The following is a 20,124-nucleotide window of genomic DNA, read 5'->3' as shown; positions in this document are numbered from 1 at the left end:
GTCTTGCATGAACCACATCTTGTCAAAACCAGGGTCACTTTGGATGATGGGGATGAAATCATCTTCCAAAACCTTCTCTTACCATTTGGTAGACACCGTGCCATCGAATAATATCCCACCGATTATTCTGTGACTCGACATTGCACACCACATAGTCAAACTGTTGATTGTGGAGAGACTTCTCGATCATGAAATGTGAATTCTCAGTCCCCAAAATGTGCCAATTTTGCTTATTGACGAATCTGTCCAAATGAAAGTGTGCTTCATAGCTAAACCAAACTATAATCACAACAAAGTCCTGTTCATCAATCTTGTGCACAATAGTTTTGGTGAGACACAAGTGCTATTCCATGCCCCTGGGGCTTATTGGCTGATGAGTTTGAGTTTTGTGTGGGAAGAGATGCAGGTCTTCAACAACAATTTGTCAGAGTGTCTCCTGGCTGATTCCCACCTGTCGTGCAGCTCGTGTGATTGATTTCCTGGGGCTGGTTTGAAACACAGTGTGTGTCTTCTCAATGTTTTCAGGCATTTTCACCCTTTTTGGACAACTGGCGTTGCCAATACTGTCATCACAAACAGTACCTGTACCTGTTCTCTCAGATGTGCAAATCAAATTCTTGATTGTTACAACACTTCAGCTTGAACTTGGACACAAACTTCCTTTGAGCTGCAGTTGGAATGTTATTGCTCGCATAGTAGGCCTTCACAAGTGCTATGCACTCAGGCACACTGTATCGTGGCGTTTTCACGTGCAAATGGCCGACAATAACAAGGCGCATGTGCATACTAATTCCCGTCGTGCTCCACAGTTAACTGTGCAGTTTGACTGCCCTAACACAAACTATTGAGAAGTTATGATGATTTTATTTCATTTAGTTCTGTAATTGTGCCGGCTGCGGTGGCCGAGTGGTTCTAGACGCTTCAGTCCAGAACCGCAGGACTGCTACAGTCGCAGGTTCGAATCCTGCCTCGGGCATGGATGTATGTGAGGTCCTTAGGTTAGTTAGGTTTAAGTAGTTCTAAGTCTAGGGGACTGATGATCTCAGATGCCAAGTCCCATAGTGCTCAGAGCCATTTGAACCATTTCAGTAATTGTCACCCTGCAAAATTTTTTATGAAATTGCATAAAATAGAGTGTCATTGTTGGTACCTGTTTAAAAAACCAGGCATATCGGATTGCAACATTTCAAATTGTGTCCTCGCCTGCTCACAGTGAGGGGACGGACTGTGCAGAGTGCGGGCGCCTCATGGCTCGCTGGGAAGCTGTCGGTGCCAAGCTACGTGGCCGCGTCAACGTGGCTCGTGTCGACGTTAACTCGGCAACTGCGAGGCGGTTCTCAGTGTCGCGGGCGCCTACTTTCATACTGTAAGTACGAGATTCCTCTTTGCTACTGAACACTCCAGTAATAATTTGAAAATGCTCATAATTCAGACTACAGATATTCTTGTTGCCATTATGAAAATACTGTGATGAACAATAAACATAAATTAAAGTGTGGACCCAAACTGCAGAGACAAAACTTCAGAGCCTGTTCAAAGACTTTTCTGAGCAGTTTGCTGCCAGGGACTAAGAGTCCGTGGTAGTTCATTACATAGTAATTGCATTTGGTTCAATTTCTTGTCCCCTCTCCCTCCTCCTCCCCCCCCCCCCCCTTTTACCTCTGTATCTGCATTTGCATAGAAAATATCTGCACAATAGTGCAAATGTCAACGATATATTCTCTGTGGCCGCGCCGTTAGAGGTGCGATGTCACTAACTGCGTGGCCCCTCCCCTTGAGCATGAGTGTGCATGTTGTTCTTAGCATAAGTTAGTTTAAGTAGTGTGTAAGTCTAGGGACTGATGACCTAAGCAAATTGATCCCTCAGAAATACACACACACACACACACACATTCTGTGTGTCTTGTGCAGACATAAACTTCATCCATTCACTCATGGTGCACACTGTGCCGACTTTACACTTCACCTCAAACTTACGCTCAGCATTGCTTTCTTGTTGGGTAGGTTTAGTGATAAAGAGTTGGCTGATGACAGCTTGTGTACAGGTTTGTTGACTGCAGTGAAACTGCATCACAGTACTTTCACATATGTCTGAGGGTTGTTGCAATATTATGTTTTGCATTGTAAATTTTCATAATTAAATATTACAGGCTTTTGCACTGTTGTGAAGGTATTTTAACACACACAAAGGCAATTTGGATAATGAATGAATAAGTCGTCATTACACTAGTACTCTGTAACGAGCCACCACAGGACTGATAGAGGTAGCGCAGTGGTTAGCACATTGGACTCGCATAAGAGAGAACGATGGTTTAATCCTGCTTCCACCCATCCTAATGTAGGTTTACAGTGTTTTCCTAAATCACTTCAGGCTACCCTTGTATGGTTCCTTAATAGGGAACGGCTGATTTCCTTTCCCATCTTTCCGTAATCTGATGGGACTGGTGACCTCTTTGTTTGGTCCCCCCCCCCCCCCCCCCCCCCCCCCAGATCAACCAACCGAGCTGCCAGAGGTTGTGGGTTTCTTTCACCAAACTGCTCAGCAAGTGTCACTGAACAACCACAAAAGTATTGCTGGTGGGAAGGCATTATCCCACATTATGAACAATTTTTGGCGAACAAAATAACATTTCTGTCATTAATGGTGCCCGAGAGATTTGTTTGTTAGGAAAACTTTATCATAATTACAATTTTGGATAATCAGTAATGAAATTGCTGGTTTCAGCTGTTACTGATCTACTCTCAGACCTGGAACAAAATTATAAACACAATGGTGGTACAGGAAAGGCATCAAGATAAAAATTACAGAATTAAATGACAATTGCAGAGCATAGTAGAGCAGTGTACTTGGGAAAAAAGAGTTCTTTTCATGTATAGCACTGAAAATAAACAGCCTGTAGTCAGACCAACCTGGATGCACAGAAAATCGCATACCACACTTATTTTGAATCGGTAATAAATCATGGATATCCTAAAACTCCTAAAACTAAATTCAACAGACTAAAGGACAACATTCATCACGACGCAAGGCTTGCTCAAGACAAAATTACACGATACTCAGGAACACAAATTACAGGTGGGTGAAAGAGTTCATGAAAGGAAAACTGCTAATTTAAACAATGTGTCATTGATTATTAGTCTTATAGAGAATGCTGTGATCTTCAGTCCAAAGACAGGTTTGATGCTGCTCTTCACTCTACTATAGCTTCTGAATGCCTGATTTCTGTGTGGTTTTGTCTCGATACTGGCAGAAAATCCAAAGAGATTCTGGTCATATGTGAAGCACACTAGCGGCATGACACAATCAACACCTTCTCTGCACAATAACAATGGCAATACTATCGCTAACAGTGTACCAAAGGAGAGTTACTCAACACAGCCTTCTGAAAGTCCTCCACCAAAGAAGACACTGTACCACACAAATGGCTTGTAGTGAAATTGCGTGCTTAATGGAATATCATCTCAGACATGTTACCGGACCCGTGATTTCCTGTCAGAGAGGTCACACTTCGTATTAAATGACAGAAAGTCATTGAGTAACACAGAAGTGATTTCTTGTATTCTCCAGTATAGTGTTATAAGTCCTTTGCTGTTCCTTATCTATAATAACGATTTTGGAGACAATCTGAGCAGCCGTCTTAAATTGTTTGCAGATGACGCTGTCGTTTATTGACTAGTGAAGTTATCAGTAGATCAGAACAAATTGCAAAATGATTTAGAAAAGATACATGTAAGATGTGAAAATTGGCAATTGACTCTAAATAACGAAAACTGTGAGGTCATCCATATTAGTGCTAAAACGAGTTCATTAAACTTCAGGTACACAATAAGTCAGTCAAATGTAAAGGCCATAAATTCAGCTAAATACCTAGGAATTACAATTACAAACAACTTAAATTGGAAGGAAAACTCAGAAAATGTTGTGGGGAAGGCTAACCAAAGACTGTGTTTTATTGGCAGGACACTTAAAAATGTAACAGATGTACTAAAGAAACTGCCTACACTACACTTGTCTGTCCTTTTCTAGAATACTGCTGTGCAGTGTTGGATCCTTACCTGACAGGATTGATGGAGAACGTTGAGCAAGTTCAAAGAAGGGCTGCACGTTTTGTATTATTGCAAAATAGGGGAGAGAGTGTGACTGAAATGATAAGATTTGGGTGGACATCATTAAAAGAAAGGCATTTTTATTGTGGTGGAATCTTCTCACGAAATTTCAAATTTCAATCACCAACTTTGTCCTCCGAATGTAAAAATATTTTGTTGACGCCAACCAACTTAGGGAGAAATGATCACCGTAATAAAATAAGGGAAGTCAGAGCTTGCACCAAAAGACATAGGTGTTCATTTTTTCCATGCGCTGTATGTGATTGGAATAATAGGAAATTATTGTGAAGGTGGTTTGGTGAACCCCCTGCCTGGCACTTAAATGTGATTTGAGGAGTATCCATGTAGGTGTAGATGCAGAATTACTGCAACCCACATCTGTTGAACCATCTTGCTCACAGTACAGTTTTTATCCCACACACCTCCATTACCAAACTGAAAATTGCTTGATACCTCATTTAGTCAGGGTATATCATAATCTCCCCCCCCCCCCCCCCCCCCAAATCGGATCTGTTCCTCCTCATTAGCGATCGGATCCACCCATGTGATCTTTCCTATTCTTCTGTAGCATTACAATTCAAAATCTTCTATTCTCTTCTGGTCTGAACTCTTTATTGTCCATGTTTCACTTCATATTAGAGTATATTCCAGACAAGTACCTTCAGAAAGCCCGCCTGGTTAGCCGTGCGGTCTAACACATGGCTTTCCGGATTGGGAAGGAGCGCCTGGTCCCCGGCGCGAATCTGCCCGGTGGACTTGTGTCAAGGTCCAGTGAACCAGCCAGTCTGTAGATGGTTTTCAGGCGGTGTCCCATCTGCCTCGGTGAAAGCAGGCTGGTTCCCCTTATTCTGCCTCAGCTACACTATGTCGGCGATTGCTGTGCGAACAAGTTCTCCACGTACGTGTACACCAGCACTCTACCATGCAATCATAGAGGCTACACTCACTTGGTGTGAGACGTTCCCTAGGGGGTGGGGTGGGGGGGTGAGGTGTCCACCGGGGGCCGAACCACACAGTAACCCTGAAAGAGTGGTTCGGTGTGGGGCGGCGGAGGGGTGAAGTGGACTGCGGTAGTCGTCGTGGGGTTGTGGACCACTGCGGCTGCGGCGGGGACGGAGCCTCTCCGTCATTTCTCGCTCCCGGTTAACATACATTACAATACACTGCACAGCAGTATTCTAGAAAATTTTAATGCACAGTTAGGGAAAGAGAGAAAATTTAGAAAAACGGTCGGTGAATTCCCTGCACATAAATGGACCAATCAAAATGGAAAGAGGCTGGTAGAATTTTGCAGAAATTTCAATCTCAAAATTATGTCAAGTCATTTTAAGAAAAAACCTTCAAAACAAAAGACATGGCGATCACCTAACAAGGACATAGGTGAATTCCAAATTGACCATATTGCAATCTCGTATCCATGTCACAAAGAAATTTTAAATGTTCAAGTTCGTAAAGGCGCCAATATTGACTCAGACCATTACTTAACCCGTGTGAAACTGAAGCTAAAACCCCAAAATTTCAACAAAAGGACACCATTAATCCCCAAATTTGACACCAGTAAAATCCAACCATCATTATTAGCAGACGAATTTGACAAAACAAGTGCACAAAGTTGGGAACAACTCAAACACAAGATTATCAAAACAGCTCAAGATCAAATTCCTTTACGAAAACACAAGAAACATGCTTGGTGGAATGAAAACTGTGATCATGCAATCAAAGCCAGACAAGAGACATTTAAAGCATGGAATAGCAACAAGACAGAAGACACATATGATACATTCCTGACAACTAGAAAAGACACTTCAAAACTAATTAGACAAACAAAAAGACAATATGAGAATAGTCAACTCTTAGAAATTGAAGAAGATTTTCAGAAATACAATACCAGAAATTTTTATAAAACTTTTAAAACCAAAATTAAGGGGGTACCAACCCCAGAATCTTTGCTTCAAGAAGGAAAATGGACAGTTGGCTCTTAACAACCAAGAAAATTGCAAAGAACTTTCTAAATATTTTAAGAATCTTCTAAATTGCCCCGAGCCCACAGAAAGATTTCCACCAAAAATTTCCCAACAATGCAATCCAGTTTCACTTGCACCAAATGAAGAGGAAATCATTAAAGAAATTCATAGGTTGAAAAACAACAAAGCATCTGGTGAAGATGGAATTGTTGCAGAACTTTTAAAGGCAGCTGGTCCAAAAACCGTTAAAGAAATTACTTCAATCATGCAAAACATTTGGCAAACTGAAAAAATTCCTGATGAATGGAAAACCGCCTTGATTCACCCACTTCATAAGAAGGGAGACAAAACTGATGTTAATAATTACAGAGGAATTTCTCTTCTTCCAGTCACATACAAAATCCTCTCTCAATGTCTTCTGAACCGAGCACAACAACAACTTGAATGGAAAATTGGCGAATATCAAGCAGGTTTCAGGCCAAATAGATCTTGCCCAGAACAGATTTTAGTCCTCAAACTAATTCTCAGACATCAAAAAATTTACAATAAAAAACTAGTTTGTACCTTTGTAGATTTTAGAAAGGCTTATGACTCAGTGGATCGTGAATCTCTTTTCCAAATTGTGAAAGAACAAGGCCTGGATCCTAAAACCACGGCAATTATCAGAGACACGCTAACTGGTACAAAATCAAAAGTAAAGTTCAGAGGAGAAATTTCAGAATCCTTTGAAATAAAAACAGGCGTGAGGCAAGGTGATGGACTCTCTCCGTTGCTATTTAACTGCGTTCTAGAAAAAGTAATACAAGAGTGGCGTGAACGAAAATTGGAGTTCAAAATTGACCAACCAGTGAAATTAGGACGAACAAATATTCGAATAGACTGTTTGGCCTTTGCAGACGACTTGGTTATTCTAACGCAGGACATCCAAATTGCTCAGAAACAAATAGAAATTCTTAAAGAAACAGCAGAAAGAGTAGGTCTCCAAATCTCATTTGAAAAAACACAGTACATGACTAGCAACAAACTGGCACCCAAACTTTTGGAAACTAAGTATGGAAAAATCAAAAGAGTTTTGCAATTCAAATATTTAGGTGAAACAATCTCAGAGACTGGTCTAGAAAAAATTGGAAATGAAATTCGTTGTCAAAAGATGGAGACAGCTTTTAGACTTACAAAAGACATCTACAACAAAAAATGTCTCTCGAGGTACTCTAAATTGAGACATTACAACACGGTCATAAAACCAGAATGCCTTTATGGGGCTGAAACGCTAATTTTAAACAGAAAAAAGGACATTCAAGAAATCCAAAAAAGAGAAAGAAAAGTAATCAGAAAAATTCTAGGTCCAAAATATACTGAAGAAGGAACATACAGGCTAAGAGCAAATAGTGAAATTCAACAATACACCAGCATATATTCGGATATGAAAAAACGCAGATTAAAATTTTATGGGCATATTAAAAGAATGGATGCTACCAGACTAACTAAACAAGTAGTGGAATTCTACGAAAATCGAAGTAAAGCTAAATTTGAGACAATAAAATGGATTGCTGCTATAAAAGAGGACATGAAAGAGGCAGATATAAAACAAGATGAAATTCAAGACAGAAAATTATTTAGGCAAAAAATTCATGACTGGGTAGTTGGTCAAGCTGAAAAACCAAAGAAAACTGGAACCACATGGTCTGATGAAAGGAAAAGAGCTCATTCCGAGAGAATGAAAACAATTTGGGCAGAGAGAAAGTCTAAAAGAAAATAACTGAATGCCCCGTGATTGTACTTCGCGTGGTCCAGTAGGGCCCAAACGTGAATAATAATAACAATACTTTGAGAAATGACTTTCTAACACTTTAATTCACATTCTTTCTTCAGAAATGCTTTTCTTGCTACAGCTGTCTGCATTTTGTACTATCCCTGCTTTGGGCGTGATCAGCTATTTTGCTGCCCAAATAGCAAACTCGTCTACTACTTTTAGTGTCCTTACTATTCTAATCTTCTGAGCATCATCTGATCTGAGCATCACCTATTTTGACTGCATTCCATCAGTCTTCTTTTACTTCCCTCGATGTTCCTCTTATAACCTGTTTTCAAAATACTGTCAATTCTGTTCACCTGATATTCCATGTCCTTTGCTGTATCTGAAAGAGTTACAGTTTTGTCATTAAAGCTCACATTTTATAAATTATTTTTCTCCAAGTTTTAATTCCTTTTCCATATTTCTGCTCGTTTTCCTTTCACAGCATGGTCAATGTACAAAATAATAACCTTATTACGTAATTATAACAGTTCTTCTGGAAAAAGCATTAATTTTGGATTACTGCTCCATGTCATTAGCTATAATTTTATATAAATGATTAATAATACTAAATTTTTGTGTGTCTCCTGTACCCTAATCATATGATAAGTAAGTGTCACAAGATGAATAAACCAATTGTCACTAATCAACTGGTAAAGGCCAGTAATGTGATGCCAGCCTAGGCATAAAAGAGCTTCATGAACGCAATTTCTCATGGATAGGTGGTGAAACATTGTAAAAGTGTTGTTCTGAAACTGTTTATTCAAAGTACTAATAACAGTTGTGGATATCTTGTGTCCAAGATGGAAAACTAACTGCAAAAAGTAATGTTCAGTTTCCTGTTGATATGTGGTTTGCTATTTTTTTAATTTAGTATATTGTTGTTTACGAGCATTGTATGTCATTTTTGCTTTATTCCATTCCAGGTTCAGGCATGGAAGGCTGTACAGATACAATATCCACAAATATGACATTGACTCGTTTGTGCTGTTCGCCTCAGACTGGTTCAAAAATGTCGCTGCAGAGCCTGTGCCAGTACCAAAGAGTCCATTGTAAGTACACCAAGTGTGACTGGTATATGTTGTACATAGAATTATGGTACACCAACAACTGGGAGGAAATTGTGGTGTGTTCACTTACGTCATAAAAGTATTTGTTTTTATTTCATTGCTCACCAAGGTCCGTAACTTGGCCATGTAACATCTTATTACGTATCCAAAGTTTTTTTAAAATATCAGGATTGCCATAATGTTGAAGTATAAAAGTCTGAAATAAAAGTGATTATTTATATTTGAAATATGGATCATTTTCACTGGGAAATCGTGATTGTAAAAGCAACTGACAAGGGTATCTGATAATGGCCTTCTCAGACTTGCTTTATACTTACCATCTCTGAAGATTATAAGATTTTTTGAGTGCTGTTAATTTTAAAACATTTGTAAAATTTTGAAATGATTTCATTTGTAGTTCATCAGATTGTAATTGCAGTCAGTGGTTTGAATCTCGCTACTCACATAGCTTTTTTATTTTTTTAATTTTGTATTTGTTTACAAATGAAAATGTTAACATATGTTGAATCATAATTTTTAATCAGAATAACATGTTTTTATTTTAATTGCTCTTCACACAAAAATGCAGTTAAAATTTGATACATAAGTGTGAAACATCATATACAAAATTAAGTACTTTTTACTTCTAGGGATTGATTATTATTATAGTCATGCATTTTTTTTCATTTAGGAAAGCTCATTACTCATTTTGATTTATTTTCATATGGCTAGTAATTAAAAATAGAAAGATGTTATTTTTATTTAAAAAGTTTCATTGTTTGTTAATTAACATTTCCATTTGGTGATAAATACTAGTGAGATTCAAACCACAGACCTGATGATCACAATCTCCCTACACTACGTTCTTTTTTTCTTTTAATCAATCACATCATGTTGAGCATAGTTTATGATTACATCTTCACATTGTACATGAAACGAGCACAAAAGATCATAAAAAATGGCAAACACAATGAACAGCCCTACATGAGAACAAACTCCACACATCCCCAACGAAATACCTGCCACGGCAACTTAACCCTGTCTGCACACTCTTCCACAAAACACGCATGTTACATTTAGAGAAATCTACTAATGTTTTGTACTTACAACCACCCGGAAATCTCATATTCTTCAAAGGTGATTTTTTTTTAAAGAATTGTATCATAGTGCTTAAGTAAACTGATGTTCAGGCATTGAGCTTCACATCCAATGAGTATGAAGGAAATTGGTGATTGCAGAGCAGCCCACGTCCCATAAGGTCCTATTATTGGATTGGAAAGTTTCTCTCTCTCTATTATTTTTCAGTCATGCCGAAAACAGAACGTGTAGAGTCTGGCACACCTGTCTTTGAAATGGTCAAGGAAGCATTATCAGAGTGCAACTCGTTTCTCTCCCTTGTGCTTATGGAGTCTTCATTGTTGCAGCTTCTGAGATGGTACCCATGTGGTACCCTCCAGTAGGTGCCATGTTTCTTCACTTCTAGAAACATTTTGACACAGAACCACACTGTCACCTAGTAAACAAAATATGTTCATGCAGAATGTTAAAATAGATATGTGATTTGATTGAAGATGTTGCAGCAGATTGATCTCATTATGTTGTTCTTGTGACAGGGAGGAATTGTTATCAAAAGACATAGGTAGAGTGACAAATTTCCACAGGAAAATTGCTGCTATGTGTTAAATGTGGTGACTGTTTGGCCACTGCATCATGTCGGCATCATATCTCATGTGAAGCTGACTACGAAAGAATAGTTACAACTGTACAAGTGTGCTTATAGAGGTTTATTGGTCAGGTCAACTGATGCCTACTGTGCCCTCCCCCCTCCCCCCCTACCCCCCTGCCATCAAATGAGAAAGGGACAGGTGCAAAAAAGGTAAGTAAACTGTAATTGTTTGTACATTTATCCCACAATAAGACACGATGGTCAGTGCCTTCCTGGAAAAATCTTCAAGTCTCCAAAAATATAGAATTCGCATGGGGAGAGACCGGGACTGTATGGAGGATGTTTATACATTTATTCCACTGTGAGCCAAGGGGGTAAGTGCCTTCACAGGAAAATGTGTGTTGTTGCCTGCAGAAGCCCTTACACATAAGGGCTTTCCAGCATAACTTCTACAGTGTAGACAAAACAACCTCGGCAACATACAGTTTGGCACTATTCTGCAACAGCATTATGCCATAATCAACATTCCTGTGTGTTTGATCTTGATAGGGAGCTTCAGTTTTTACAAAGTTTCCATGTACCGCTGTGTGTTAATTGTGGTGCCACGTTCCAAAAAGTCAGTGCACAATGCTCCTTTGCAGTCAAAGAGAAAGGTCATCGTGCCTGTTGTTTTAACTGCAGGAAGCCCTTACACATCCTCCGTACAGTCCTGATCTCTTCGTGTGTGATTTCCACGGGTTTGGAGCCCCCAAAAAAAACATTCATGGCCACAAATTCGCTTTGTATGATGAGACACAAGTCTGGATATAATTGTGGATCTGTAAGCAACCACAAAAATTTTCTGTGAAGGCACTGACAGTCTTCTCTCACAGAGAGATAAATGTATTAACAGTTATGGCAATTACTTTTCAAATAAACAGTTCACTTACTTTTTTGTGTCCATCTTGTTTCCATTTTACTGCCTCTTACAGAAACAACCGATTGGGTAGCACAGTCATTATCACATTCAGGAGAACGACAGTTCAACTACGCGTCCAGCCATCCTGATAAATTGCTTAAGGCAAATGCTGGGAAGGTTGCTTCAAAAGTGCAGGGCTGCCTTCTCAATCCTTCCCTAATCTGAGCTTGTGCTCTCTCTATAATGATCTCATTGTCAATGAGATGTTAAACACTGAACTGCTACTTCTCCCCCTCCCCCCCCCCCCTCCTCCCCCCTCCCCCGCCCCCTTCCCCCCTTCTTACAGAAACAGAATTAAGAGAATGGAAGGCTTCGAAGACAAAACAGTTCCAAAAACACCGCAGGAGAGAGGAACGAAAATAGTCATCAGATCGAGTACGATTGAAGAAAGCGTAAAGCTAACGTTGTGCCTCGAGTGTTTGCTAGCAGGCCTAATATGAAAGCAGAAGAAGGAAAAGAATCAGCAGTGAGGCTCTCGACAGTGCAGTTGCCGTCTTCTCATGGTCACATTGCAGCAACTGCAACTACGGGGCTCCCTGTCGGTTGAGGAAGATATTGTTTTGCCAAGAATTTGTAAAATCTATATGAAACAGAAAAAGGAACACCTTTCTGTGAGTATATTGAAATAAGCCTAATGAAGTGTAAACATACAAATGTTTACCTGACTTACCTCCTGGGCACCTTAGATGCTGAGCAAAAAAAAAAAAAAAAAAAGGTCTCCAAGTATCCCCAGGCTACATACTTCGATACACCTGTAGCCGCTATTTTTCATTGTGAGCTCGTACTTGCCGGTTGCTTATTTCCAGGGCAGCTGGCGTCTGTCTTCTGTCACCCTTGTGCTCAGTGGCAACTGCCTTCCTTTTGCTCCTCTGCTGCCGCGAGGTCCACAGCGTGCAAATGTACCCTTAGTTCCAGTATGCACCAGCAGGTAGTGCGGCAGTTGCCTTCCCCTCTTAAATATGTTAATAAAACATTAATGTTTGGGGACTGCAACACATAAAAAGCACTAATATTTGACATATGGCGGAAGCATTTAATGGTTACTAATTTTCCTTGGTTAAATTTAACATCAAACAATTTACTTAATAATATGAGAGCTAGCTTCTAGTAGATGTCTTCCTAACTCGCCAGTAATTCATTTAATGAATCTGGTTTTATCTCACAAAATTTTACCTCATTCAGTGTTGTAACTTCGTTGTACACAGTTGGAAAAACTGTATCTGGTGGCTTTAACTGGCAATAATGTGTAGGGTGCCTTTCGTAGGTAACAGGTAGGGAAATAATATCAGAGGCACATTTCATCTTTGCTTCTACATATGGACTAATACAGTATTCGACTCCGAATACTAAATGTGGAAACGTAGGCAGATCCCGAAAGTCTGTGATTGTTGTAATCGAAGATAGCTTGTCTGACAGTGACACATTACTGAACTGTAAAGTAATAGCTTTATCGGTCCATTGTGTTAAATCAGTCTTATTCTAGCATATGTTTTGGTATGTTACATTGCGAGGAAACAAATACTATGTTAGGGCTGCAATAGATTATCACTGATGGATGTGACTGCAAAGAACTGTTACTTTTTCTGCATAAATATTTGGCCAACTGTTGTACTCCAAGCAACAGAAAAAACTAAGTTCTCCCATTTTACCATCTCATTTATGAATAAGCAGAGGGAAAATTTAAACAAGCATGTCTTATGCACCCTTCTCTGTTTCACAGTTTTACTGTAATATTTATGGCAAAGAAAGAAGAAACATTTTCGTCAACCATGGCATACAGCCCGGAAGACTTGATCAGTAACTATGGCATCTGGTCGTGGAAGCCTTGATTGTGTGATTGTTAAAGAAAAAAATCTATGTTTTCTTTTTTTTTCATATCTGTAAGTACTTTTCTCCTAGCCGTGTACATTTGTGTATCCCGTCAAACTGTGTGGGTGGGTGTAGTGACAGAGTGACTTAGGTGAACTATTTTGATTTTGGGAAGAACCAAGTCTGGGGTTTAATGTGAAGAAGAAATGTCTGGAGGAATGAAATGGTTGCATTTAAAGTATTCTGTTAAAAGCACTTTTTTTTTTTTTTTTTTTTTTTTTTTTTTTTAAATAGAGTGAGATCTTATGGACCTCCACTGTTAGCCATTTGCCTCAGACTATGAATGCTAAGAACTGCCATGCTTTCAAGTTACTGACAAGAATAAAATAAAGAGAAATGAAAAAGAAAATTGAAGATTTCTGATATGAAAGTTTGGCTGTAGCATAAGGATAGGTACCTGAGTGGCAGTTTTGACATTGTGTTTGACAAAAGGAATAAAGATTTGAGAAAAATGAAGACACACTTATAGGATTGTTGACCTAGAAAAAATGTTCGATAATAGAAAGTGGTGCAAGATGTTTGAAATTCTCAGAAAAATAGGAGCAAGCTATGGGAAAAGCTGAGCAATATACTATATGTACAAGAACCAGCAGAGAACAATAGGATTGGAAGAGCAAGAATTAATTTTTCAGTTTAAAAAGGGTGTAAGACATGGATGCAGTCTTTTACTCCTGTCAGTCAATCTATAAATCGAAGTAGCAATGACAGAAAAAAAAATAAAAGTTCAAGGGCGGGATTAATTCTCAGTGTGAAACAATATCAATGATATTTACTGATGAAATTGCTATCCTCAGTGAATGTGAAGAAAAATTACAGGATTTGTTGAATGGAATGAACAGCATAATGAATACAAAATATAGATTGAAAGTAAACCAGAAAAAGACAAAGCTAATGAGACGAAACAGAAATGAGGATAGCGAGAAGCTTAACATCAAAATTGCAGACTGTGCAGTAGACAGTGTGAGATTTCTACTACCTTGGAAGTGAAACAACACATGGTAGATGAAGCCAGGATGAAATCAAAATCAAACTAGTGCAGGAAAGAGGGTATTCCAGGCCAAAAGAAATCTGCTAGTATCATATATCAGGCTCAATTTGAGGAAGAAATTACCGAGAATGTATGTGCGGGGCACAGCATTGTACGGTAGTAAATCGCAGACTGTAGGGCAATGGGCAGAGAAGAGAATCGAAGCATGTGAGATTTGGTTCTGTAGAAGGATGTTGAAAATTATGAGTGTCACATGGAAAGAAATGCAAAATGGCTTGATAAACATCCTATTTGTTTTCCACACACCTCATATTTGTACAGTCTGTCAATAAATTATTGAGAGACAAAATGTCATTTTTCAGCATAATCTCTGTCTCTCTCAATTGCTTTAAGCCACTGTGGGACTGAGGTCTGTATACCCACCCAGCAGAAGCTAGTACTGGCACGATTGAGCCACTGTTCAGCAGCCTTCACAAGGGAGTTGTTATCCTCAAATTTAGTTCTGTGAAGTGGTTCTTTCCATTTACTGAAGAAATGGGCTCGATCCAAGGAAGTCGTCCCTAGAATTCATCCCTAGAATTCTTGTACTGTTCGAGACGTTTACTGCGCACTCTCTTCCGCGTTTCTTTGTGGGCATCTACCAGTGTTCTCGGAATCCACTAGGTGCATACATTTTTCGATGTAAACAGTCTCGATGCTCTGCTCACATTCCCTCCTCCGACTCCCACTCCGATTGACAGTTCGTTCACTTTTATTGGTTTGTCAGCCAAAAGCAGAACATGAGTACGCTGCACGTTGTCACGAGTCAGTGCAGTGCTGGGACTGCCTCTGTGCGTGAGGTCCCGAGTATTGGCGTGCCCACTTTTACCAGATAATCTGCTCGCACAATGACTGTAGTGTGATCCCCGTACACCTTCTTCGATCTCTTGTAAATTTTTGTCACTCTCGTTCTCACGACACAGAACTCTTAATACCGTGTTCCTTCAGGTGAACTTTGAGCGTACCAGCCATCTTCACTGAGTGCATTTTCACCTGTGGCCGCAAAAGGGTTAATAGTGAATACCGACATGGCTGGAAGTATATGATAACATACCAGTAAACTACAGGTTGACACACAGGAGATGGACGGTTTTGAACAGCGTAGTACTGAGGACGCGGTGGTGGGAGGTTGTCGTGGTGGGATAGTTCTGATCCACACAACACGCCATTTCATCTACTCAGTTACTATGGAGCAGTGGGAATTGCAATGTCTAGTGTTTGTTCATGACAATTTCGTGAAAAGTAGTGAGTCTATTATCGCTACGCAGCGATTGTTTCGTGTGTGGTTTAATGTTGGTCGACATGGAGCTCTTCCGAGCCGTAACACAATCCTCAGATGGGTGGAAAACTTGAGATCAACTGGAAACATACTGGATAAGAAGCATCCCGGCCCGAGACGCAAAGTAACGACACCAGAAAATGTTGAAAGGGTAAGGCAAGCGGCAGTCAGAAGCCCCGGACGGTCAGCTAGACGTCATGCTAGTGAGTTACGAATCAATCGTGAATCGGTTAGACAAATTTTGCATAAAGAATTAAAATTCCATCCCTACAAAATGCTCATTGTCCAACAACTTAAGGAAACTGATTTTGCTATACGAAAAGACTTCGCTTACAGAATGCAAGTGATTTTGGGATCGAATGAAAATGAAATTTTATTGATGAGTGATGGAGCTCATTTTCATTTAAACGGAACCGTGAATAAGCAAAACCTACATTACTGGGCTCCAGAGCATCCACATCTTATCCACCAGCATCCTCTACACTCAGAAAAAGTAACAATCTGGTGTGCTCTTGGTTCTGTAGGCATTATTGGACCTTATTTTTTTGAAGAGAACAGGCCACAGTTATTGTTAATTCAGTTTGTTACATTCGTATGCTTGAAACATTCTTGAAACCAGAACTAAGAAGAAGACAAATCCCTTTAAAACGCGCTTGATTCCAGCAGGACGAGGCAACATCGCACACCGCAAACACTTCAATGACAGTTCTTGGACGTGTGTTTCCTGGCCGGATTATCTCATGTTTTGGCAATGTTCCTTGGCCTCCCAGGTCTCCCGACTTGTCAGTATGTGACTTTTTTCTGTGGAGGTACCTTAAGAACTGTGTCTATAACCACAAACCATGAAATTTGGACGAGTTGAAGAATGCAATCATTCAAGAAATTGCTGCCATCCCTGCAGAGATTTTAGTCCGTGTGAGGGAGGATTTTGAGAAGAGACTTGAGTCCTGTATTCGAAATGATGGACACCACCTGGACAACATTATTTTTCACAAATAACTTTGTTAACTAAAATGACAAATAAAGAGCTTTGATTTTCTGTAAATAAACATGCATTGATTTTAAAGTTGGCTGAGTATTATTTCATTAAAAACCGCCCATCTCCCGTGTGTCACCCTGTATTATCATATACATTCACCACTGTCACTTTTCACTATTAATTGTGATACATCCTCTATAATGTATGTTGTGGCTTTGGAACTACTTGAATCAAAGGAAATTTACATCATTCATTTTCCCACACTGATGCTCTTTTCTCTTCCCTTGAGAAAATATAACCCTATAAAGTCCATGTATGATGTGGTAACTGTAGATGTCACACAGTAAAAGTAATGTTGACACTAACAACTTAGGTTTTAAACACTGAAGGCAAAAATAAAAATAATAATAATAATGATGATGATGATAATGACGATGATGGTGACAAGAATAATGACAATAATAGTCATCCTTGTCCTTTTCAGACATGAGTATACTGTTACCTGTAACCAAGTTTGCAGATGCAGGACATGTATATTCAGTGCCTTAGGCACATTTATTTCTGTGTTACATCTTTGTCTTAACCTGCTGCCACTCAATGCCTATTTTACTCCATTTTCTACTAATGAGTTTTAACATGCTAGTGCACTTCTGTAAAGAAATCTGCAGCCAGTAACTGGAGGTTAGGCAGTGCTTTTGACCATTTGTAGTCACATCTTCAATAGATTCAGTATTTGTGGGAGAAAAACAATCTGTCATAATGTGGGCATGCTTTTCTTCTGTTTCAGCGATGATCTTGTCGAAAGGATAGCAATAGTTTTTCGTGAGAATCCTCTTTACTGGCAAGCGGGCTTGGGTGTCAGTGTCATCGGCACGATCCTCGTGTTCCTCATTTCCTGCCGGCGAGCGCGCTCGGCTAAAGCGGCACCCACAAAGAAGAAGAAGTAATTTTAGACATTGAACTGTGTTCTGTGTCTTCCTGTGACTGTCTGGACATTGTGTGCCAGTGGCGAATTTTGCCAAGCTGTGACCTCGATAACAGTAGACATCCGGCAGCTGTCGCACGGAAGAGAAACAAGTCTACTGCATCTGGTAGTATGAATTGTTACTATCCATTACAGTTATTCTGTTTTCATAATCTTTTTGAAAAAATAGAATCAGCAGTATTATTACATCATCATATATGCTTCCAATTAAAACTGTCCAAAAATTACAGCCTTTTCCAATATTCATAATTTTTTGTTTGTTAACATTGTACTTAGTTCAGTCAGATGATATAGTGGTATAAGAATAACAAAACTGTTACAATACTGCTGATTCTATTATCAAAATACAAATAAAAAAATACTTTCTCAAATGAACTGCAAAACTAGAGCAAGAGCTTATCAGTTGTCCACCAGAGGGGTATAAAATGGCTCTCTCTTTACAGACGAAAAGACTGGAACAATTTGCCCTATGTGGACATAATTACTACAGAATAGTATATTGCCTTTCCAGATGCGAACACATTTGCTTCCAGATCCTCTGCTGTTGGTCTATCTGACTTTTGCCGGTCACATTTTGCTGAAATTTGTCGGAGAAAGAGTTTTACTTAATTTGGATGTCGAGGCTCCTAATTGGGTTCTTTCAGTTCAAATTTAGTATTGAATTGTGTGTCTCAGATTACTCTTTGGCCGAGTTTTCGAGCCCTCTTCCATGTGTAAAATGAGGCACTGCATTTACTGTTGCTTGAGGTTGGAAGGAGCATTGCTGTAACATGGCAAGACGATCTTGCCATTGTACATACTGACTAATTTTGTAACCTAGTGACCAATAATTGAGTGAACTGAAAGGTAATGAGCAAGCTTTTTCACGAGTCAAGATGTAGAATCTCATTGCTCTGTTGCCGAGTGCTTCCAATGGTCCGTTTTTCCAGAAAAATGGTAGCTTTACTCTACTTAATGCATTTTCCTTAATTCTATAAAGTTGCTGTAATATAATGTGTATTTCTTTCTCACCAATTTATATCCTTTTGTCTTGGGAGGTAACTAAAAAGTGTGTATGGTTGTGCAAACAATTGACAAGTGTTAGCAGATTATATTTAATGGAAGCTTTACAGTACCATTTGGAAAGCTATTTTTTGTGAAATAAATCAGAAGTATTGTGATGGAATGCTCTATAATGAGAAACTTATGTTCACATTCCTTTTTCAATATAATTTTTACTCTAATGTCTTGAACTTAATGTATACAATGATGTAAAATGTGGATTTTTGAGGTTGATTTGTGCATATCATGTAAAGTATTGGCATCCGAACGTCTAATAAGTTTTTTCACATTTGCATAATAAAAGAATGTTAACTTCACAGTAAGTGTTATTGACCCTGTCCTTTCCTTTTTTTAAACAAAAATAAATGCGAACCTTGTGGAGTTGTGTATATTTTTATTTTGTTTCTCATGTCAGCAAATGCGACTTTCATAAATTGTAATTATGCATTGCTGATGAGTAAAACTAATTACATTTTAAAAATTTGGAATGTTGTAAAGGATGACACTATGAATGTCTTGATGTAAGGAACCTGTCACCAGAAATGTGAAATAAAGTTTCTGCAGTACTAGGCACACTCTACGTGTTCATTAAGCAAAATGAAACACCAGAGTACATCTACATCTACATCTACATCCATACTCCGCAAGCCACCTGACGGTGTGTGGTGGAGGGTACCTTGAGTACCTCTATCGGTTCTCCCTTCTATTCCAGTCTCGTATTGTTCGTGGAAAGAAGGACTGTCGGTATGCTTCTGTGGGGGCTCTAATCTCTCTGATTTTATCCTCATGGTCTCTTCTGCGAGATATACGTAGGAGGGAGCAATATACTGCTTGACTCTTCGGTGAAGGTATGTTCTCAAAACTTCAACAAAAGCCCGTACCGAGCTACTGAGCGTCTCACCTGCAGAGTCTTCCACTGCAGTTTATCTATCATCTCCGTGACGCTTTCGCGATTACTAAATGATCCTGTAACAAAGTGCGCTGCTCTCCGTTGGATCTTCTCTCTCTCTTCTATCAACCCTATCTGGTACGGATCCCACACTGCTGAGCAGTATTCAAGCAGTGGGCGAACAAGCATACTGTAACCTACTTCCTTTGTTTTCGGATTGCATTTCCTTAGGATTCTTCCAATGAATCTCATTCTGGCATCTGCTTTACCAACGATCAACTTTATATGATCATTCCATTTTAAATCACTCCTAATGCGTACTCCCAGATAATTTATGGAATTAACTGCTTCCAGTTGCTGACCTGCTATTTTGTAGCTAAATGATAAGGGATCTATGTTTCTTTGTATTCGCAGCACATTACACTTGTCTACATTGAGATTCAATTGCCATTCCCTGCATCATGTGTCAATTTGCTGCAGATCCTCCTGCATTTCAGTACTGTGGTTTGGAAAAGG

At 39.3% G+C, this 20,124-nt stretch overlaps 1 protein-coding gene across 1 annotated transcript in view; it reads left to right on the top strand.

The window, feature by feature from the left end:
• The window catches only part of LOC126428238 (thioredoxin domain-containing protein), a 45,543-nt gene extending 26,507 nt beyond the window's left edge, over window positions 1-19,036 (top strand). The window contains exons 4-6 of the mRNA XM_050090153.1: window positions 1,214-1,366; window positions 8,793-8,918; window positions 17,481-19,036. Of these exons, the coding sequence (XP_049946110.1) occupies window positions 1,214-1,366; window positions 8,793-8,918; window positions 17,481-17,640 (439 nt within the window). The 3' untranslated portion in view covers window positions 17,641-19,036. The remainder of the gene's footprint in view (window positions 1-1,213; window positions 1,367-8,792; window positions 8,919-17,480) is intronic.
• The last annotated feature ends 1,088 nt before the right edge of the window (window positions 19,037-20,124 follow it).

Source organism: Schistocerca serialis, chromosome 12 (genome assembly GCF_023864345.2).
Source record: "Schistocerca serialis cubense isolate TAMUIC-IGC-003099 chromosome 12, iqSchSeri2.2, whole genome shotgun sequence".
Classification (NCBI taxonomy): Eukaryota; Metazoa; Arthropoda; class Insecta; order Orthoptera; family Acrididae; genus Schistocerca; species Schistocerca serialis.
The sequence above is the reverse complement of the archived record's forward strand: the minus strand, read 5'-3'. Positions and strand labels throughout refer to the sequence as shown.